This window comes from Eleutherodactylus coqui, chromosome 1 (assembly GCF_035609145.1).
Source record: "Eleutherodactylus coqui strain aEleCoq1 chromosome 1, aEleCoq1.hap1, whole genome shotgun sequence".
Taxonomy (NCBI): Eukaryota; Metazoa; Chordata; class Amphibia; order Anura; family Eleutherodactylidae; genus Eleutherodactylus; species Eleutherodactylus coqui.
Window position 1 is genome coordinate 19,738,219 of NC_089837.1, and position 23,154 is coordinate 19,761,372.

General features: G+C 44.3%; 1 protein-coding gene across 2 annotated transcripts; it reads left to right on the plus strand.

Annotated features, from left to right (window-relative positions):
- The first annotated feature begins 373 nt into the window (after positions 1–373).
- On the plus strand, positions 374–22,552 carry LOC136619615 (fucolectin-4-like). 2 transcript variants are annotated; one of them, XM_066594420.1, is made up of 4 exons: positions 374–462; positions 15,972–16,056; positions 20,005–20,305; positions 22,346–22,552. In XM_066594420.1, exons 2-4 carry the CDS (start codon positions 15,996–15,998, stop codon positions 22,509–22,511), a joined length of 528 nt encoding a protein of 175 aa, XP_066450517.1. In that variant the 5' UTR covers positions 374–462; positions 15,972–15,995; the 3' UTR covers positions 22,512–22,552. The 2 variants fall into 2 exon arrangements, with proteins under 2 accessions (XP_066450517.1, XP_066450516.1); XM_066594419.1 differs by lacking the exon at positions 374–462 and adding an exon at positions 15,660–15,893.
- Positions 22,553–23,154: the final 602 nt, after the last annotated feature.

The window sequence follows — 23,154 nt, forward strand, 5'->3', positions numbered from 1 at the left end:
ATCCACGTCATGGCGGGGGGGGGGGGGGGGTTCTCTGCTGCAAAAGGTTTTATGGACATTTACAAGAAAGGCAGTGTGGGAAAGTCTGCAACTACACTGTTAATGATATGGGTTTAGTTTACAGAAAACTGATGACACGTCCCTTTAAGGGGTTAAATGCCTTTTCGTAAGAAATTATCTTGTTTTGAGCATCTTGTTTGATTTGAAAGAGAAAAAAAGGTGAGCAATTAATTCTAGACCGGCTTCATGTGAGAACCATCCCCGCCTTCTCACATTCTTGGCAGTCGCATTATTACACGGAACTGACATGGACAATCGTTCATCATTATCAGGGGGCGGAGCTTATATGCAGATGAACATTCACCGCTCTATATAATCCGCACTTCAGTCACAGAAAAGTGCAATAAGAGAAGAACTAAGAGCCTCCATAACACAAAGACTCCCCTCCACTGAAGTATCCAGGTAAGTCGCATCATTGACTCTAATGTATCTTTACCTTCTATTGTATGTAGGTAGAAGTCTCAATAAATGAAAGCACTCAATGCCAGTCTGCAGCCTCGAAAGCCAACAAGATAAAGTCTGATGTTAGAAAGGTCATGACTTCTAGTGGATAACTTTTAATATTAAGGTGGGATGCAAAAGTCTGGATACACCCGTTTAAGGCCCCCTGTCCATGGCCGAGGCGGAATATCACTAGAGATATTCTGCCACAGAGGAGGAAGGGGGAGCAATGATAGGCTCATCTCAGAGACCTATCTAACAGATAGGCTCTCTGCGGAGAATCGCGACAATCGCAGCATGCCGCGATTTAAATCCCGCAAGTGGAGAATCGCTATGATTCTCCGCTCATGGACGCCAGTGCTGCGCTTTTCATAGTAATCCTATGAAAAGCTTTACAGAGCGTGATCCGCGGGCGATTTATTGCAAGCAGATCATCGCCCGTGGACAGGCAGCCTAAATTACATAATTGACTTCCAAATCATTGGAAGGGGGCTGCATTTTTTTGGTGGAAGAGATAGCGATTTTGAACTCTGCCATATTTAATTCAGCTCAGGGTTCTCAAATGGGAAGGGGGTCGTGTAATATATCAGTCTTGGCTAGATGTTACACAAACACACTGGAAGTGTCAGTTATGTCGCATCTTTACTTGTTTAGTAGTTAAGCGAGGGCACATTTTTACAAAGTGCTTTACATGACGTGTTCGATGTGCCCATCATTCTATGAGATGCATGTGGTTAAACATTTAAGCCAGTCTTTGTGAACTGCAGGTGATATTTCTTCACAGCCCTGTAAGAATACCTGCTTCATGTAAACCATACTGCATATTCAAAAGCCTTTAAATGGCCCCAGAGATAAAAGTCCAAAGTTCTTAAGTCCGGTGACCTTGGTAGCCCTTCTACCGGACCTCTACACCCAAACCAGTGCCCGGGGAACTGCACATTCAGCCATCCACGTACAGCCACAGCAAAGTGCAGCGGTCTAGCAGTAACAGAGTAACATAGCATGTTAGGCTGAACGAAGACACATGTCCATCCAGTTCAGCCTATTACCCCCCAAACCCCTCCCCACATGTTGATCCAAAATGTAAAAAAACCCAGTGAGGTTGAAGCCAATTTTCCTCCTTATAGCGGAAAATATTCCTTCCTGAGCCCAATCTAGCAATCAGAATAATCCCCGGAAAACCGACCCTCCTGAGTAATCAGTGATACAATGTAATATTGTAACACTCAAGAAAGACGTCCAGGCCCCTCTTACACTTTTTTATTGCATTCGCCATCACCACATCCTCAGGCAGGGAGTTCCACAGCCTCACTGCTCTTACAATAAGAAACCCACTTCTTTGTCGGCGTAGAAACCTACTATCCTCTAGACGTAGAGGATGCCCACCTGACACAGCCACAGTCGTGGGTATATTAGATGATGGGAGAGATCTCTGTACTGACCCCTGATATATCTATATATGTTATTAGAGCGCCCCCTTGTTACAGCCCTGGGTATAAATAGATGATGGAAGAGATTTCTGTATTGTCCCCTGATATATCTATACATAGTTATTAGAGCGCCCCCTTGTTACAGTAATGGATATAATAGATGATGGGAGAGATCTCTGTATGGTCCCCTGATATATCTATACATAGTTATTAGAGCGCCCCCTTGTTACAGTAATGGATATAATAGATGGGAGAGATCTCTGTATTGTCCCCTGATATATCTATACATAGTTATTAGAGCGCCCCCTTGTTACAGTAATGGATATAATAGATGATGGGAGAGATCTCTGTATTGTCCCCTGATATATCTATACATGGTTATTAGAGCGCCCCCTTGTTACAGCCCTGGGTATAAATAGATGATGGAAGAGATTTCTGTATTGTCCCCTGATATATCTATACATAGTTATTAGAGCGCCCCCTTGTTACAGTAATGGATATAATAGATGATGGGAGAGATCTCTGTATGGTCCCCTGATATATCTATACATAGTTATTAGAGCGCCCCCTTGTTACAGTAATGGATATAATAGATGGGAGAGATCTCTGTATTGTCCCCTGATATATCTATACATAGTTATTAGAGCGCCCCCTTGTTACAGTAATGGATATAATAGATGATGGGAGAGATCTCTGTATTGTCCCCTGATATATCTATACATGGTTATTAGAGCGCCCCCTGTTACAGCCCTGGGTATAAATAGATGATGGGAGAGATCTCTGTATTGTCCCCTGATATATCTGTACATGGTTATTAGAGCGCCCCCTTGTTACAGTCCTGGGTATAAATAGATGATGGGAGAGATCTCCATACTGACCCCTGATATATCTATACATAGTTATTAGAGCGCCCCCTTGTTACAGTCCTGGATATAATAGATGATGGGAGAGATCTCTGTACTGACCCCTGATATATCTGTACATAGTTATTGGAGCGCCCCCTTGTTACAGTCCTGAGTATAATAGATGATCGGAGAGATCTCTGAACTGATCCCTGATATATTATACATAGTTATTAGAGCGCCCCCTTGTTCCAGTCCTGGGTATAAATAGATGATGAGAGAGATCTCTGTACTGACTCCTGATATATCTATACATAGTTATTGGAGCGCCTCCTTGTTACAGTCCTGGGTATAATAGATAATGGGAGAGATCTCTGTGGTGACCCCTGATATATCTATACATAGTTATTAGAGTGCCCCCTTGTTACAGTCCTGCATATATATAGATGATGGGAGAGATCTCTGTACTGACCCCTGATATATCTATACATAGTTATTGAAGCGCTCCCTTGTTACAGTCCTGGGTATAATAGATGATAGGAGAGATTTCTGTACTGACCCCTGATATATCTATACATAGTTATTAGAGCGCCCCCTTGTTACAGTCCTGCATATATATAGATGATGGGAGAGATCTCTATACTGACCCCTGATATATCTACACATAGTTATTGAAGCGCTCCCTTGTTACAGTCCTGGGTATAATAGATGATAGGAGAGATCTCCATACTGACCCCTGATATATCTATACATAGTTATTAGAGTGCCCCTTGTTACAGTCCTGAGTATAATAGATGATTGGAGAGATCTCCATACTGACCCCAAACTATGGCGCCCCCGAAGTTTGGAAATTACAATGCCCACCCTCTGGGCATAGTCCCCCGAAGACCCTGGATGCAGTGAAAAATAGAGCTTACAGGCATGCCGAAAAAAAACAAATTTCTGTCTATCACCATAAAAATGATCAGGTAGCTCAATCTTTGGTTCCTTGCTGGGCACCTGTAGCGCATGTTGTCACTGTGTTACCTCTGCGACCTCAGCAGCCAGTGCTCCAAGCTGGTGCGACAAAACCTCAAGGGGATTCATCATATACACACAGAATCTCCCTGAGTAAGTAAGGGCTGGTCAATCTGTTGTGTCCTTACCGGACGTTCGGTAGTTATAAAGAAAAGAATAAGCACAACTGTGCGTAACATAGCAAACAAGCACGACCGTGCAACGTAATTACAAAACTAAGGGATATCCTTTCCCTGCAAACCTCTACCCTGGGATGAAGCCCTGCCTACTCGGCGGGCTGATCCCTTCTGACAGGTGTGGACGCACACTCGTACCTAGGCCACTAATAAATCCCTACCAGGGAGCCTTGATACAAAAGGGAACAGTAAATGATAACCAGCAGTGGTTCTTAGCTGTAGCAGCAATCTGCAGCAAGGAAGATGAGCTCCAGTGGCAGGCTGTGCTCCTCAGCCGCAATCCAGGAAGCAACTGAAATTGACCAGCACTGAGGTCCATTCTAGCATAGCTTATATAGGGCAGGGCCACTCAGAGACAGGTGAGGACTGACATCACTCATCCAAACACCATGCGCCTCAGCCCCAAGAAAGGCAGCACCACTGTCAAAACCTGGTCCAGCCTCAAAGCAAAGCGAAAACCCCAGAACAGCTGCAACAATATCAATATATCTATATATATATATAAAGCTGAAAGCCCTCACAAACTGACTGACTGACTGACTGACTGACTCACTGACTCACTGACTCACTGACTCACTGACTCACTGACTGACTCACTGACTGACTCACTGACTCACTGACTGACTGACTGACTGACTCACTGACTGACTCACTGACTGACTCACTGACTGACTCGCCAAAAGTTCTCCAACTTCCCAATGTCGTAGAAACATGAAATTTGGCACAAGCATAGATTATCTCCAAAATAGGAAAAGTAATTGGGTCCCAACTCGATTATTCAATTCTAGCGCAAAAGAATTGGCGTTGAAATTTTACGTACGGAATCTAATTCTCTCACTTCCCGGTGTTATAGAAACTCGAAATTTGGCACGAGCATTGATTATGTCATAAATAGGAAAAGTTAATGGGTCGCAACTTGATTATTCAATTCTAGCGCAAAATAATTGGCATCGAAATTTTACGTACGGAATGTAATTTTCTCACTTTCCGGTGTCATAGAAACGTGAAATTTGGCACGAGCATTGATTATGTCATAAATAGGAAAAGTTAATGGGTCCCAACTTGATTGTTCAATTCTATGCGCAAAAGAATTAGCGTCCAATTTTTACGTATGGAATCTAATTTTCTCACTTCCCGGTGTCATAGAAACTCGAAATTTGGCAGGAGCATTGATTATCTCATCAATAGGAAAAGCTAATGGGTCCCAACTCGATTATTCAATTCTATGCGCAAAAGAATTAGCGTCCAAATTTTACGTACGGAATGTATTTTTCTCACTTTCCGGTGTCATAGAAACGTGAAATTTGGCACGAGCATTGATTATGTCATACATAGGAAAAGCTAATGGGTCCCAACTCGATTATTCAATTCTATGCGCAAAAGAATTAGCGTCCAAATTTTACGTACGGAATGTAATTTTCTCACTTTCCGGTGTCATAGAAATGTGAAATTTGGCACGAGCATTGATTATGTCATAAATAGGAAAAGCTAATGGGTCCCAACTCGATTATTCAATTCTATGCGCAAAAGAATTAGCGCCCAAATTTTACGTACGGTATGTAACTTTCTCACTTTCTGGTGTCATAGAACCGTGACATTTGGCACGAGCATTTATTATGTCATAAATAGGAAAAGCTAATGGGTCCCAACTCCATTATTCAATTCTATGCACAAAAGAATTAGCGTCCAAATTTTACTAGGGAATGTATTTTTCTCACTTTCCGGTGTCATAAAACCGTGAAATTAGGCAAGAGCATTGATTATGTCATAAATAGGAAAAGCTAATGGGTCCTAACTCGATTATTCAATTCTATGCGCAAAAGAATTAGCGTCCAAATTTTACGTACGGAATCTAATTCTCTCACTTCCCGGTGTCATAGAAACTCGAAATAGAACCGTGACATTTGGCACGAGCATTGATTATGTCATAAATAGGAAAAGCTAATGGGTCCCAACTCCATTATTCAATTCTATGCACAAAAGAATTAGCGTCCAAATTTTACTAGGGAATGTATTTTTCTCACTTTCCGGTGTCATAAAACCGTGAAATTAGGCATGAGCATTGATTATATCATAAATAGGAAAAGCTAATGGGTCCTCCTAACTCGATTATTCAATTCTATGCGCAAAAGAATTAGCGTCCAAATTTTACGTATGGAATCTAATTCTCTCACTTCCCGGTGTCATAGAAACTCGAAATTTGGCAGTAGCATTGATTATGTCATAAACAGGAAAAGCTAATGGGTCCCAACTCGATTATTCAATCCTATGCGCAAAAGAATTAGCGTCCAAATTTTACGTACGAAATGTAATTTTCCCCAGTCGTCTCCACGACAGCACCAATTGAGATTGCCTCCTCCTGATAGGACAGGAACACACTGAGAGGTTAAAAGCTCCCCCCCCTTCCCCACTTTTCTCAGTGTCTTCCTGTCCTGCCAGGAGGCAGGATCTCTGAGAGGGGCTGGTGGAGAAGCCAGCCAGGATTACTTACAGGCGGATCGGAGGGCAGTGGGTCAGTCTGTCCTCCCTTCCAAGCCAGACGACTCCCGGGACACCACATGGGGTGGTAACCCCCGGGCCAGGTTCCTCCCGCAGCGGCCCATGGGGGTACAAAGCCGGAGCCTCAGTCCCCCTCGTCCTCCTTGCAGGAGTTACAGCGCGGCGCTCCAGGAAGCCCTTTGACGGTGGGGGGCGGGGCGCCGCGTTACGTGTCCAGCGCGATGACATCATCGCGTCTGCATCAGGAGCGGAGTGGGCAGGGCTTAGCGCAGGAGCGCGAAAATGTAAAAAAACATAGGAACCTGAGAGAAGCCAGAACAGCCAGCACTACAGGTCGCAGGGTCTCTGCAGCATCGGTACAGAAATGAGTGCTCCAGCCCCAGAGACAGCTGAAACCTCAGCCTCAGCGGCCGTAAGTAGCCAGTGCGGCAAAAAATACAATGCAAATATCCAGTATGTTGTGTATGGAAAAATTTCATATTTACCCGCAAAAATGCTTTGTTTGTCAGGGGGATAAAAAAGACATTCCCCCAGAACAAAACCCAGAAAATGTGTGGAATGCGGGACGAGACTGCCAGCTACGTACCAGAGGCCCCTATGCAAGGCATGCGTAGCTAGGCTAGTCAGAGAGGAATCGGGGGGATTCATGGAGGACGTTAGGAAGCTGGTGAAGGAGGAAGTTAGATCAGCCCTAACGTCACAGCTGGCACTGCCAGCGAAACGCCAGAAAAGGGCGTATGTTCCTGACGAGCCTTCCGACTCGGAGAGTTCTATCGGGTCGGAGCAAGAGGAACAGGCGGCCGAGGAGTCCTCAGATGATGAGGGCCACAAAAGATACTTATTCCATCAGGACGATTTAACGGAATTGATTAAGTTAGTCAGGGCTACACTAAAAATGGAAGAGCCCAGAGAGCCACGTACTTTACAAGACGAGATATTCGGGGGACTAGGGGAGAGGTGCAAGCATACCTTCCCTGTCCACAAGAATATCACCAAAATAATCCAGAAAGAGTGGAGGAAACCAGACGCAGGCTCCTTCTCCGCTAGAGGGGTAAAAAGAAGGTACCCATTCGAGGAGGAAGTCTGCGCAAGCTGGGAGGAAGTACCTAGGGTAGACGTCCCGGTGGCCAAAGTAGCCAGGAGGATGACCCTGCCCTTTGAGGACGCCGCACAGTTAAAAGATCCCATGGATCGCAAGGCGGAGGGCCTTTTAAAGAAATCATGGGAGGCAGCGGCAAACATACTTAGGCCAGGGATCGCAGCCACTTGTGTGGCGCGGACTCTGGGGGTATGGCTAAAACAGCTGGAGCTACACCTAACCAATAAGACGCCGAGGGAACAGATTCTAAATTCTCTTCCAATCTTGCGTATGGCAACAAATTTCCTAGCGGACGCCACGGCCAAAACTGTCAAACTCTCGGCGAAAGCTACAGCCCGCTCTAACTCATCCAGAAGAGTGTTATGGCTGAAATCGTGGTCAGGCGACCTAGCCTCAAAAAATATGCTATGTGCCCTCCCGTTCTACGGCCAGTTTTTGTTCGGACCAAACTTAGACAAGATCCTAGAGAAGGCGGCCAACAAAAAGAAGGGATTCCCGGAAGAAAAGCCACAGAGAGGGAAGACCTTCTTCCGGACCCCAGTGCAACAGCCCGAGGCCTACCGAGGCAAGGGCAAGACAGGCCGCTGGAGTTACCCCAAGGGGGGCAGAGGAAGGAACATCCTCTTTAACCCCCACCAGGGGGAGCCAAAGCAGAGACCCTGACGCCATCCCCGTAGGGGCAAGGCTGGGGAGCTTGGGGATCAATGGGCCGCGATTTGCGAAGGCCCATGGATCCCAAAGATCTTACAGCAGGGATACCGGATAGAGCTGGTGTCCCTCCCCAAAAGAAAATTCATTATCACGGGAGGCTGCAAACAACAGTTACACCTACTAAGGCAAAGCGTTCGGGACCTGCAACAACTAAACGCAATATCCCCCGTACCGCAAGACGAGGAAACCCAGGGCCATTATTCCAGGCTCTTCCTAGTAAGAAAACCCTGCGGGAAGCAGCGGATGATAGTAAACCTGAAGCCTCTGAACACCTGCAGCACATACAGAAAATTCAAGATGGAGTCCATCGCCTCAACGATAAAGTTGATTCCCAAAGGAGCCTACATGGCATCCATCGATTTAAAGGATGCTTATTTCCACATACCGATCCACGAGGGGTCCCGGAAATACCTAAGGTTCGCAGTGGATATGGGCAAGGGAATAGAGCACCATCAATTCAGATGCCTGCCCTTCGGGATCTCCTCAGCACCCAGAATCTTCACCAAAATTATGGCAGAGGTAGCCGCCTACCTGAGGAAGAAGTCGGTCCTAATAGTACCCTACCTGGACGATATTTTAATAATAGCAGAGTCCAGAGAACTCCTAACGGAACACCTGGGGATAGTGCTAGAACTTCTCCAATCCTAAGGATGGATCATAAACTGGGAAAAATCCAGCCTAGATCCCGACAAGCAGAAGACGTTTCTGGGAATAACGCTCAACTCAGAATCGCAATGCTCCTGCCTACCCGAATAAAAAATACAAAAAAACCGACGGTTAGTCAAGACCTTCCTACGGAGACGATTATGCACAATTCAGGAAACCATGTCTCTCCTGGGAAGCTTGACGCCATGCATTCCAGGAGTGGCATGGGCCCAGACTCACACCAGAGCTCTGCAAGCCTCAGTCCTATCCACGTTGGACAAGAGGCAGTCCTCTCTAGGGACAAGAATGTACATTCCAAGCATGGTGAAAACATCCCTGCGTTGGTGGACATCCCCAGAGAACCTGCGGAGAGGGGTTCATTGGCTACAAAACCCAGCAACTCACATCACAACGGACGCAAGCGCCTGGGGATAGGGAGCGCATGTGGGGAACCAGTTCTTTCAGGGCCCCTGGCCTCAAAGGACGGAAGAACAGTCATCAAATTACAGGCCGTATGGCAGGTCCTACAGCAGTTAGGGAACTCGCTACGGAACCGGCATATAAAGATACTGTCAGACAATATCACCGCAGTCGCCCATATACGACACCAAGGGGGCACAAGATCTCCCGCCCTGCAAAACATCGCATAGAAAATCTTTCACTGGGCAGAGGGCCGGATCCTTCCGATCACGGCAACCCACTTGAAGGGGACGCTAAACCAAAAAGCGGACTTTCTGAGCAGGAGGCAAATAAACCCAGGAGAATGGTCTCTCTCCCTGGAGGCGTTCAGAATCCTGATCAACCGGTGGGGACCCCACAATTGGACCTGTTCGCAACCAGGGAAAATGCCAAAGTAAGCAACTTCTTCTCCCTCCGGCCGGGAGATCGGCCGACAGCAGTAGACGCCCTAGGCCAAGACTGGGGAGAGGGGCTGGCATACGCCTTTCCTCCTATACCGTTGATCCCCAGAGTCTTACAACATTTCAGAACCCAGGTATGCACACTAATCCTGGTGACCCCCTTCTGGCCCAAGAGAAGCTGGTTCGGTCTTCTAGCAACAATAAGCGTCCAGGACCCAGTCACCTTCCCTACCTGGACAGATCTTCTATCGCAGGGGCCACTGAACCATCCGAGCCTAGACAAACTCCACTTAACAGCATGGCTCTTGAGGAATCCTCACTAAAAGAGAAGGGATTCTCAGAGAGAGTAGTAGAAACGTTAATGTCCAGCAGAAAAAAGACGACCCACCTTATCTACCAGAAAGTTTGGAGAAGGTTTTCCTCATGGAGACAGGGAAGGGATCGCGGGGATTCTATCCCGGACATCCCTCTAATCTTAGACTTCTTGCAGGAGGGCCTAGAGATGGGCCTCTCTCCAAGCACCCTGAAGGTCCAGCTTGCAGCCCTTAGCGCCATATGTGACACAAAGTTCGCAGACAACAGATGGGTCAACAGGTTCCTAGCAGCAGCAACTAGATTACGGCCTAGGCCCATAAATCTATTTCCAGACTGGAACCTTAATTGGGCTCTAAGGGCCATGACAATGGTACCATTCGAGCCGATCGAAGGACTACCCATAAAAATGCTTACTATCAAGACCATTTTCTTAGTAGCCATCACCTCCGCAAGACGGGTTAGCGAGCTGCAGGCCTTGTCCATTCGCCACCCGTTCCTGAAAATCTCGGACACCAAATTAGTATTTAAAACGGACCCTGCCTTCATGCCAAAAGTAGTATCACATTTTCATAGGTCCCAAGACATAATAATCCCCTCATTTTTTAGTAAACCTAAGAACAAGGAAGAAAAAACCCTAAGCTGCCTGGACGTTAGGAGAGCAGTCCTAGGCTACATAGAGGCAACAAGCCACTGGAGGCGAACGACAACTTGTTCGTCCAGTTCAGTGGCCCAAATAAAGGGAGCAAAGCAGCAAAAAGCTCCATAGCCAGGTGGATCCGCCTAGCCATCATAGAGTCCTATAAGGCCCTCGGGAAGGAAATCCCTTTAGCTCTTAAAGCCCATTCTACAAGGGCAGTAGCATCCTCATGGGCCAAACATAGCTCAGCCTCGGTCAAGCAGATATGCAAAGCTGCAGTCTGGAAGAAACCCCACACGTTAGTTAAACACTATAGGGTAAAAGTGCAGCAGGACGAGGACATGGCCTTCGGCCGCAAAGTCCTCTCGGCAGCAATCCCACCCTAGGGAAACTTTAGTTGGTACGTCTCAATTGGTGCTGTCGTGGAGACGACTGGGGAAAAAATAGATTATACCTACCCGATAATCGGGTTTCCAGTAGTCTCCATGACAGCACCCGTACCTTCCCCCCCCCTAAATTGATAGAAAAGAAACTATAGAATATAATATAAAAAAATATATATAATATAATTTTACAATAATAAAAAATTTAAAAAAAACAACAAAAAACCCCGGTTAAGGGAAGAAATTTAAATTGAGCTCCTACCCCGGCAATTCGTTAGAATCCACTGAGGAAAGTGGGGAAGGGGGGGAGCTTTTAACCTCTCAGTGTGTTCCTGTCCTATCAGGAGGAGGGAATCTCAATTGGTGCTGTCGTGGAGACTCCTGGAAACCCGATTATCGTGTAGGTATAATCTATTTTTTCTCATATAGAAACTTAAATTTTGGCACGGGCATTGAATATGTCATAAATAGGAAAAGTTAATGGGTCCCAACTCCATTATTCAATTCTATGCGCAAAAGAATTAGCGTCCAAATTTTACATACGGAATGTATTTTTCTCCCTTTCCGGTGTCATAGAAACGTGAAATTTGGCACAAGCATTGATTATGTCATAAATAGGAAAAGCTAATGGGTCCAACCTCGATTATTCAATTCTAAGCGCAAAAGAATTAGCGTCCACAATTTTACGTACGAAATCTAATTCTCTCACTTCCCGATGTCATAGAAACTTGAAATTTGGCACGAGCACTGATTATGTCATAAATAGGAAAAGCTAATGGGTCCCAACTCGATTATTCAATTCTATGTGCAAAAGAATTAGCGTCCAAATTTTACGTACGGAATGTAATTTTCTCACTTTCCGGTGTCATAGAAATGTGAAATTTGGCACGAGCATTGATTATGTCATAAATAGGAAAAGCTAATGCGTCCCACCTCGATTGTTCAATTCTAAGTGCAAAAGAATTAGCGTCCACATTTTACGTATGGAATCTAATTCTCTCACTTCCTGATGTCATTTTATATAAAGGAAACGTCGCATGGTTACCTCCCGTGGTGTTTCCTGGGTAACGCAGAGAACTATGCAAAATGGTGAACATATGTTTTTCCGGTATCTCTAAAGTAACCACGACTTCATAAGATTTTCCGTGTGAACACCAGATAAACACCAGTACCAAATTAACTCGCTGAAAGCCCTCACTGACTCACTGACTCACTGACTGACTCGCCAAAAGTTCTCCAACTTCCCGATGTCGTAGAAACATTAAATTTGGCACAAGCATAGATTATCTCCAAAATAGGAAAAGTAATTGGGTCCCAACTCGATTATTCAATTCTAGCGCAAAAGAATTAGCGTCGAAATTTAAAGTACATAATCTAAATCTCTCACTTCCTAATGTCATAGAAACTTAAAATTTGGCACGGGCATTGATTATGTCATAAATAGGAAAAGTTAATGGGTCCCAACTCGATTATTCAATTCTATGCGCAAAAGAATTAGTGTCCAAATTTTACGTACAGAATCTAATTCCCTCACTTCCCGGTGTCATAGAAACTCGAAATTTGGCACGAGCATTGATTATGTCATTAATAGGAAAAGCTAATGGGTCCCAACTTGATTATTCAATTCTATGTGCAAAAGAATTAGCGTCGAAATTTTATGTGCATAATCTAAATCTCTCACTTCCCGATGTCCTAGAAACTTGAAATTTGGCACGGGTATTGATTATGTCATAAATAGGAAAAGTTAATGGGTCCCAACTCGATTATTCAATTCTAAGTGCAAAAGAATTAGTGTCCAAATTTTACGTATGGTATCTAATTCTCTCACTTCCTGATGTCATTTTATATAATGGAAACGTCGCATGGTTACCTCCCCGGGGTGTTTCCTGGGTAACGCAGTGAACTATGCAAAATGGTGAACATATTTTTTTTCCGGTATCTCTAAAGTAACCACGACTTCAGAAGATTTTCCATGTGAACACCAGATAAACACCAGTACCAAATTAACTCGGGTGAAGCCGGGTATATCAGATAGTATAATATATATACACACCTCTTTAGATCTATTCCATAAAGCCTGAAGAACCCTAGGTAGGTTTGAAAGCTCCCTATCACATAATGTCTTGTTTTTAGCCATTAAAGGTGTAATCTCCAAGATTATGTGTGTAAAGGTGACATGTATGTCCCTGTCCCTGTGCATTACCCTATATTCATCAGTGTTAAACCTTATCTGCCACTTTTCTGCCCAAACCCACAACTTATCTAGATCCATTTGCAGCCATATACTGTCCTCTCTTGTGTTAATTACTTTTCTCGCTGTTCTCATTGAGCTCAGATAGGAATATGGTATCCTGTAACATCTGGAGGGGCTTCTCACTGTTAAGAGCTCCAGCAACGTAAAAATCCCTGGATGTCAGAAGCAATTACCAACTTTGCCCTCACTTAACTCTTAAATATGTAAAGATAGGGCAAAACTGACACTTTTATTGTGTTTCTGAGTAAGTTCTAGCCAAGATTGATATATCACATGACTCCCATTTTAAAAGCTGAATTACCAGCTTTTTTTACCACCTAATACTTTAACACATTGGAAGTCAATTTTCTCAGTATTAAACCAGTTAAATGGGTGTGTCCAGACTTTTGCCGCATGTTATAATCTCTCCACAGCATTGTTTCTCAACTTTTCTAAGCCAAGGACCCCTCAACATACGTCCTCAGTAGTCAAAGTCGTTGTTTAGATTATGCAGCGATGAGCTGTCTGCCAGGCCACTGTGTGTATAGAGAAGATCTGCGGTTGTGGTGGAGCATAATTCTACACAGTTTTGAAGAGTTTGGAGTTAGGCTCCACCCCTGTCTATGGCTTCACTCCCTTCCCTCTCCGATCTGCACATTCATCTTCCTAACCTAGGATAGGTTGCCAGAGGCTGCAAGGACATGCGCCATTTTGTTACATTCCTCTACAACCCCTTTAACTATGTATGGCACATGTCTGGTGTATATGGTGGGGGCTCGAGCGCCAAGCTCACTCTTTATGGTTGTTGGCCATCTTTAACAGTCGACACCCGCCTGCAACAGCCCTTATTGGAGATAACCCTTCTGACACTGGTATTTAAATGCCCCAATCAGCAGTCGGGGGCCCTGAATGGCTGCACCGCAATGAGAATATAGAGAGCCAACTGAGTGTCATGGCAGCAGCGGGACTTCAGAAGGTCTATACAGCATAATGCCATGCTTTATCCGTTGAGATAGCTGTATGAGGACTCTTTTTCTGGATGATGTCTTGTAGTTTCTATTGGTACTACTTTACAGAATGACTTTTTGACTGCTTTCTGTTACATTTTGTTTCATGGAGACGGTGTCACCAAACAAGGGTGATTCTGGCATTCTGTATTTTCTTTATTCTGATGACGTTCTCCATGCAGGATAAATAATACGTTACTTTGTTAGATCAGACTTTTACGGATGCAGCGATTCCAAATCGTTTGGAGTTCTTAAAAATGTTTTCATTATAAAGAAAAGGAAAGGTTAATCAAAATTTTAGTACTTTTTTAATGATTAATATAACTTTTTAAACCTAATTTTTCAATGTTTTTAAGAACTTGAACTTGCAATCACTCCTGCAATATAATGTAATACCATAGTATTACATTATACTGTGGTCTGACAGTGAGTCTATCAACCCCATAGGCATGACTTAACAGGCAATCTGCAATGGCAATGCTGGGGCCGAACAGATGGACACCTGCCATGGCAACCGAAGTGGGGGAGGGAAAGGGGACCATTTTGTACATTTAAATGCTGTTGTCAGAATTGTCTGCGGCATTTAAAGGGTTAACATGCTCCTTCAGTGTGAGCGCTCATTGCGGCTCTTGCAGGTGGATGTCAGCTGTTAAAGACATCCAATCCCGTGCCATACCTGCCATGATGTAACTGGGGGTCATTGAGCATTAAGTGGTTAAATAATACCATTGAAAAATACAACTTGAGGGTGCATTCACACGAACGTATATCGGTTTTCACGCCGAGCCGATATACCTTGTCCTCGTGTGCAGAGGGCGGAGGATGGAAGAGCCCAGGAGCGGGAACTGAGCTCCCGGCCCCCTCTCTGCCTCCTCTCCGCCCCTCTGCACTATTTGCAATAGGGAGAGGCGGGACGGGGGCGGGGCTAATTCCCGGACCTTAGCCCCACCCCCGTCCTGCCTCCTCTCATTGCAAATAGTGCAGAGGGGCGGAGAGGAGGCAGAGAGGGGGGCGGGAGCTCAGTTCCTGGCCCTGGCTCTTCCATCCTCCCCCCCCCCTGCACACGAGGACAACGTATATCGGCTCGGCGTGAAAACCGAGCCGATATACGTTCGTGTGAATGCACCCTAAACCTGCAAAAATCAATAACTACCAATATGTGACCGGAACAATAAAAACGGTAGGATTTTTTTGAAAGGAGAAAAAATGAAAATTACAAAAGCAAAAACGTCTGCAGCAGGAAGGGGTTAACCCGAGGTCTAATATTCATTATCAGCATGATTAGCTACAAAGAGTGTCTCTCTGGAGGACCCGACACGTCTGCGCAGTACATGGAGAGCCTACTGATGTTAACAAGAACTGTGTAATACTGCATTTACCCTATGGGGGCGCTGCAGGGAAATTGAACACTTGCTGCCAGCTTCTCTCACCCATTACAGGTGATTGCTGGAGTCCCAGAGGCAAGACATACTGTGATCTGTTTTATCATCAGCGAACCGTGTTTAATGAAAAGATTACCTGAAGTGGAGCCCCCTATAGTATGTTTAGGTTATGAGCGTTTTTGTTTGCATTGTGTTTTAATTTTATCACTTAGTAAGTCTCTGCATTGTTTTTAGGTTCCTCACATTCCGTCTCTCAATATGAACTCTCTGCTCACTATCACTCTCTTCTGGCTGCTCAGCGGAACTACTGCTCAGAACTGTGAGTTAATTAGTCCAATTATAGGGCTCATAATAGGAAAACAAGGGGGTGGATTCAACAATTTGCACGATTAGTAAAGAAAAGTCTGTTCTATTTACAGAAGCAGCGCCAATCTTAAACATGCAGATCCTCTTCTTTAATCCTGTTTTATCAACATGTTTTGTTAAGCAGTGGTCTGAATATTTTTGGGTTGCTATTTAGCCTTTTAAACTACGGCCAGCAGATGGCAGCATTACTTACATTCAATTTATGCAAATTGAAAGATGGAACAAAGCATCTATAGCACCACCTATTGGATGGCAGCATTGCTGCAGGTCAATGTCAGACCTTTTAACAAGACCTCGTGTGACAATCACTGGGATTATGAGTCAATGCCAGAGTCTTTTACAGAGTAGAGAGCTAAGATACCTCAAATTCTGCTTATCTCCAGAGAAACAAAGCAGCAGTAGGATTCAAATACAACATGTTTGATCGTTGTGTTCCTCAACCTCAGGCATCACAGACAGTTGGGCTGGTGCTATAGTACTTACATTGTCAAAGTATCGTATCAACATTCGCGGGATATATCAAGCTTTTATCAAGCCTATCTGAACCATGTATGACTCTGTTAGTTAGGATTGGTTGGTGGTCTACAGATGGGTTTGTTTGGTGGTGTACAGTTGGGATTAGTTAGTGGTGTACAGTTAGGATTGGTTGGTGGTCTACAGATGGGTTTGCTTGGTGGTGTACAGTTGGGATTGGTTAGTGGTGTACAGTTAGGATTGGTTGGTAGTCTACAGATGAGTTTGTTTGGTGGTGTATAGTTGGTATTGGTTAGTGGTGTACAGTTGGGATTGGCTAGTGGTGTACAGTTGGGATTGATTGGTAGTCTACAGATGAGTTTGTTTGGTGGTGTACAGTTGGGATTGGTTAGTGGTGTACAGTTGGGATTGGTTGGTAGTCTACAGTTGGGTTTGTTTGGTGGTGTACAGTTGGGATTGGTTAGTGGTGTACAGTTAGGATTGGTTGGTGGTCTACAGATGAGTTTGTTTGGTGGTGTATAGTTGGGATTGGTTGGTGGTCTACAGATGGGTTTGTTTGGTGGTGTACAGTTGGGATTAGTAAGGGCTGTACAGTTAGAATTGGTTGGTAGTCTACAGATGAGTTTGTTTGGTGGTGTACAGTTGGGATTAGTTAGTGGTGTACAGTTAGAATTGGTTGGTAGTCTACAGATGAGTTTGTTTGGTGGTGTACAGTTGGGATTAGTAAGGGCTGTACAGTTAGAATTGGTTGGTAGTCTACAGATGAGTTTGTTTGGTGGTGTACAGTAGGGATTGGTTAGTGGTGTACAGTTAGGATTGGTTGGTGATCTACAGTTGGGTTTGTTTGGTGGTGTATAGTTGGGATTGGTTAGTGGTGTACAGTTAGGATTGGTTGGTGGTCTACAGGTGGGTTTGTTTGGTGGTGTACATTTGGGATTGGTTAGTGGTGTACAGTTAGGATTGGTTAGTGGTCTACAGGTGAGTTTGTTTGGTGGTGTATAGTTGGGATTGGTTAGTGGTGTATAGTTGGGATTAGTTAGTGGTGTACAGTTAGGATTCGTTGGTGGTCTACAGATGGGTTTGTTTGGTGGTGTACATTTGGGATTGGTTAGTGGTGTACAGTTAGGATTGGTTAGTGGTCTACAGGTGAGTTTGTTTGGTGGTGTATAGTTGGGATTGGTTAGTGGTGTACAGTTGGCATTAGTTAGTGGTGTACAGTTAGAATTGGTTGGTGGTCTACAGATGGGTTTGTTTGGTGGTGTACAGTTGGGATTAGTTAGTGGTGTACAGTTAGGATTGGTTGGTGGTCTACAGATTAGTTGGTTTGGTGGTGTATAGTTGGGATTGGTTAGTGGTGTACAGTTAGGATTGGTTGGTAGTCTACAGATGAGTTTGATGGTGTACAGTTGGGATTGGTTAGTGGTGCACAGTTAGGATTGGTTGGTGGTCTACAGATGAGTTTGTTTGGTGGTGCATAGTTGGGATTGGTTAGGAATGTACAGTTAGGATTGATTAGTGGTGTACAGTTGGGTTTGTTTGGTGGTGTATAGTTGGGATTGGTTAGTGGTGTACAGTTGGGATTGGTTTGTGGTGTACAGTTGGGATTGGTTGGTGGTCTACCGATGGGTTTGTCTGCTGGTGTATAGTTGGGATTGGTTAGTGGTGTACAGTTAGGATTGGTTAGTGGTCTACCGATGGGTTTGTTTGGTGGTGTATAGTTGGGATTGGTTAGTGGTGTACAGTTGGGATTAGTTAGTGGTGTACAGTTAGAATTGGTTGGTGGTCTACAGATGGGTTTGTTTGGTGGTGTACAGTTGGGATTAGTTAGTGGTGTACAGTTAGGATTGGTTGGTGGTCTACAGATTAGTTGGTTTGGTGGTGTATAGTTGGGATTGGTTAGTGGTGTACAGTTGGGATTGGTTGGTGGTCTACAGATGAGTGTGTGTGGTGTACAGTTAGGATTGGTTGGTAGTCTACAGATGAGTTTGATGGTGTACAGTTGGGATTGGTTAGTGGTCTACAGATGAGTTTGTTTGGTGGTGCATAGTTGGGATTGGTTAGTGGTGTACAGTTAGGATTGGTTAGTGGTCTACCGATGGGTTTGTTTGGTGGTGTATAGTTGGGATTGGTTAGTGGTGTACAGGTAGGATTGGTTGGTGGTCTACAGGTGGGTTTGTTTAGTGTATAGTTGGGATTGGTTAGTGGTGTACAGTTGGGATTTGGTTGGCACTGTACAGTTAGGATTGGTTGGTGGTCTACAGGTGGGTTTGTTTGGTGGTGTATAGTTGGGATTGGTTAGTGGTGTACAGTTGGGATTTGGTTGGCACTGTACAGTTAGGATTGGTTGGTGGTCTACAGATGGGTTTGTTTGGCGGTGTATAGTTGGGATTGGTTAGTGGTGTACAGTTGGTACAGTATTTAACAGGCAGTGTAAAGCTAACCATACATTAAAGACAAGTATCAGCCACGATGCTACTTACAAACGATCCCACCAGCAACAGTAATGAGGGTTATCCTAGGTCTACAGTACTGTAATGACATAGAAGTAATTCTTACCTCTAAGTAATTCTTAGCCACTTCCTGGCTGTTCCCATTCCTCCATTGGCTGGTCTCCACATCCTAATGGTCATGGGAGTGATGACGCTAGTCACTGGTTCTGTTGCAGTAGTCTGACATGACTCTGACTTTTGGCATTGTGTCAGTGTGTGTATCCAGAAGTGAAGACAGGTGGGGACTGGCTATTGTAGAAAGAAAATTAGCAGGGGTGCGGTGCCCGGTCAGTTTAACTTCTTTCACATTCTATATTTTAACAGCATAGCAAACGATCATCAAGGTTTTTGCAGATCATCAAATACACTTCCAACTTTGGCCATGGATAATTGAAATTTTCCAACAGAATGGATCAGGTCTTTGGTAGACTAGTCTGCCACCGCCCATCATGGATGAATAGCCTGTGTTACTTATTCAAGCAATGGTGGCCCAAAATCGTCTTTTTCTGTTGGCCACTATCTCCTGTTTATGACCACCTTTTAGTCAACATTCATAAACATAAAAGTTACCATTAATGAGGTTGTTCAGTTGTAAACTATAGTTGGGCTATCCACAAAATAGCCCATCAATAGTATATTGGAGGGGGTAAGCTGTCCAGAACCCACGCTAAACATCTGTTCTCTGGGTCGGTGCACTCATGCACTGAGCTGATTCCTGCAGGTGGCAGACAGCTCTATTCTCATGCAGTTGTCAGGTTTGGTACTGCAGGCCAAGATCCCATTGAAATGAATGTGTGTAATACCACATTTGATCAAGAATTAGCCCAGTGCGCATGCATAGTCCATCTATAGTTTACAACTGGACAACCCCAAAGTAGGCTGGAACTGAAATTTTCTCTGATTTTCTCTCTTTTTTTTTTTGTTTATGTGATCCACAGACAAGAATGTTGCCCTCCGAGGCCGGGCCACACAGTCATCTGTACTGTTTATACCTGAGTGGGGCTATCTCGCCGGAGCTATCAATGCCATTGACGGAAACGTGGACCCAGATTATAAGCACGGCTCATGTTCCAGCACTAACAATGATGACTCAGCCTGGTGGAAGGTGGACCTACTGGAACCTCATAAGATCTCCCACATAATTATCACTAACAGAGGGGACTGCTGTGGAGAGCGGATAAATGGTGCCCTTATTCTTGTTGGAAACCTTCCTGAGAATAATGGAAATAATAACCCAAGGTGAATGTTGTTTTAGGTTTACAGAATTCCAAAGTGAGTTCTAAATGTGAGTTTCACTTCCTTTCAAGCCAATGTCCATGTGAAATGAAGCCATGCTACTCTTGGAGTGGAGTTGTCCATCCAGACTACAGTCAGCAAATCCATAAAAGAGCCTAGCGCTCTCGGGACTGGGAGATATTACCAAAGTAATGTTATGCGATAAGCAATCACTGGAGGTACCAGGAATCTTCACTTTATTGGGATGTGTTTCGGCATTTTGACAATAATGCCTTTCTCAAGCATAATACAGCACTTAGCATAAGCTAATATATATACAATTAAATTACTCACAATGAGGCGTCCGTCTCGGGCATCCCTCACTGCCCCGTGACGTCATTCAAGGGGAGATATAACCTCCTTAGAACATACTGAATCATGTGACCTGGTGGTGGAACGCTACATGTGTTCCAATTTCAGAATAACTTTAGCAGTTGTCATTCTTGGGGCACAAAGGAACATGCAAAAAGTACTGCCAAAAAGAATCTGAAGCAACTAGAATGTGTTCTAATACCCACAACACCCTCTATTCCTTCTTTTGTACTTATTTCAGGAGTTATGGAAGATGGGGCCAATGGCTGAGAGGTTGCTCAGTATATCTTAAACATCTCTTCCATAGGATCAGGGTTGCACTGACCAAGCAGAGTAGCAGAGGCTCCTCCAGTAGGCCATGGTTATAAAACAATAATGGACACCAAAGCTCCAATTGCAGACAACCTCATTTGATGGTGACTTTGGAGCCAATCACTTAATTCTGGGGTTCTTTTTCTTATGGGTTGATTTACAAATGATCTATTATATCTTATTGATGATATGCCCTGTAATGAAAGCACGAGTTGAGAATGAAATTAAATGAGGACTGTGAAATTAAGTAGATGTGCACAGATCTTCCGGATGAAAGCCCAACATAGTATTTCAACCATATTTCCCCAGGAGGCGCTCCAGGAGGAAATCTATGGCTGCCTTATTTCATAGCATGAATTTATCAACAATTAGACCTGAAACACTCTGAGTAAAGGATTATTAGTCCAGCAGCGGTGTGATTCCATGTGATCTGGCCACTGCACAACAACTGGAGTAGATGCATTGTGTTCTTGGTGTCCTCCCAGTTCTGAAAATATAACTGGTGTCTGGCTAGACATCTTAGATGATTCGATTCAATCCTAGTTATTAATTCTTCTTTGTCTAATCTCAGTAGCTGAATGTCTCAGACAGTCAGTCTACGGAATGTGTATTGTGAGAACAGGAGGACAATGGTATCTCCGGTTACTTACTAACTGCATTACCATGGAACAAAGGGCATCCTGGTCAGTCCAAAAAGGAGCAGATTAAATCAAAATTCCGCTGTACCGGTCCATACTTGAACATCTGCATTTAAACTAGCCAAGTTCCCAGATGAAAGGTGGCTGATACCAGGGGCAGTAGCTGAAACGCAAAGATGGGTAAATCTCCCAATATCACTCCATTACAGTAATGTGCATATGTACAACATCTTCCCTGGTGAGCCAAAGTCAGGCACGGCATAATCTCTTCTATTTGCTGAAACTCCCTTTACAAGACATCCCGGACATGTTTTTCAGTATCTCAATCACTGAATCCCCTGAGATCTGTATCACCTTATCCCATTACTGTTTACATGCAGGAATTGTTAAAAATCTAGTCTAGGGGTCAAATAAGGAGGATGTAAAGCAGATGAAGCAGGCTAGATTATGTGTTGGGTGAGGAATTGCAGAAGAATATCTGGAGAGCCCAAGCAACTTGGAGCATGACCAGTAATCATGGGGTCACCATCAAAACTAGGGTGCAAATAGCATAACTATATAAAAGTACTAGAGATTGTTGTAGTTGGGTGTAAAGGGAGGTCGTATTATGTCTTCTTTCCCCTGTAATTGTAAATCTCCTCTGCAGTAGTTGCCTTGATAGATTATTTGTTACACAAATGGTTGTAGTGCTGGGAGTGAATGTTTTTGAAGTCTTTGATCTTTGCTTTTATTCTCATTGTAGATGTGCCGAGATTAAGGACATGAGTACTGGCTCTACTCAAACCTTCAGGTGTTATGGGATGATCGGCCAGTATATAAATATCATCTTACCTGGGAAACGTGTCCATCTTCAGCTCTGTGAAGTTCAGATCTTCGGAGTTCCTGTTAACAGCTCAACCAACTGTTAAAAATCACAAAGCCTGGAAGGGAATGATCAGTATAATAAAGTAATGATGGCATCATGATGTGTCTTGTATTATTTACCCCAGATACAGTATGTGCCGTGAGCAGGAGATGGAAGGGAACAACTGGAGTGGGGGCACCATCTCTGACCTTGTCACGGTGGTTGCTACTCTAGGCAGAGTAGCGCCTCAAGCAGCAGGTGGGATTGCAGTAAAGTTCTGGGTAAGAGTAGTTTGTACTTGGTGTAGGTTCGGTGTGACGCCAGTCCTTTAATTGCAAAATAGCGATGAAATGAGGAGTCGAGTCCAAAGAGCTTCAGTAAAATCGAAGGCACACCGTTTACTGGAACTTTTGGACTGAGTACAATAATTACACTCTTCCGGCAGCAAGCAATAAAATCTTCAATGACTCCTTGTGTATAATAAAGGGCATACATAAAAACTTTGACCCTCTCTTGCAGAATGGGAAGGACTGCCGGGCAGAGAGATTGTTTATGGGGTAATGAAGGGAACAATGCCGGCTCACCTGTGGACCCACTGAGCGTATAGGGACAAGTTAAACTCACGGTTGTGATGGCTGGTTTCCATCCAACTTACACAAGGTCCGCCCTGGCTCAGGCTCCTTCTGACCAAGGAAAGAAGTATGAGA

Bases quoted from the DNA above. Each gene is read 5' to 3' on its own strand.
- LOC136619615 (XM_066594419.1), top strand. From the start codon at position 15,861: ATGAAAAGATTACCTGAAGTGGAGCCCCCTATA. The intron at 15,894-15,971 runs GTATGTTTAGGT...CATTGTTTTTAG, and splicing joins CTGAAGTGGAGCCCCCTATA to GTTCCTCACATTCCGTCTCT. The intron at 20,306-22,345 runs GTGAATGTTGTT...TTCTCATTGTAG, and splicing joins AATGGAAATAATAACCCAAG to ATGTGCCGAGATTAAGGACA.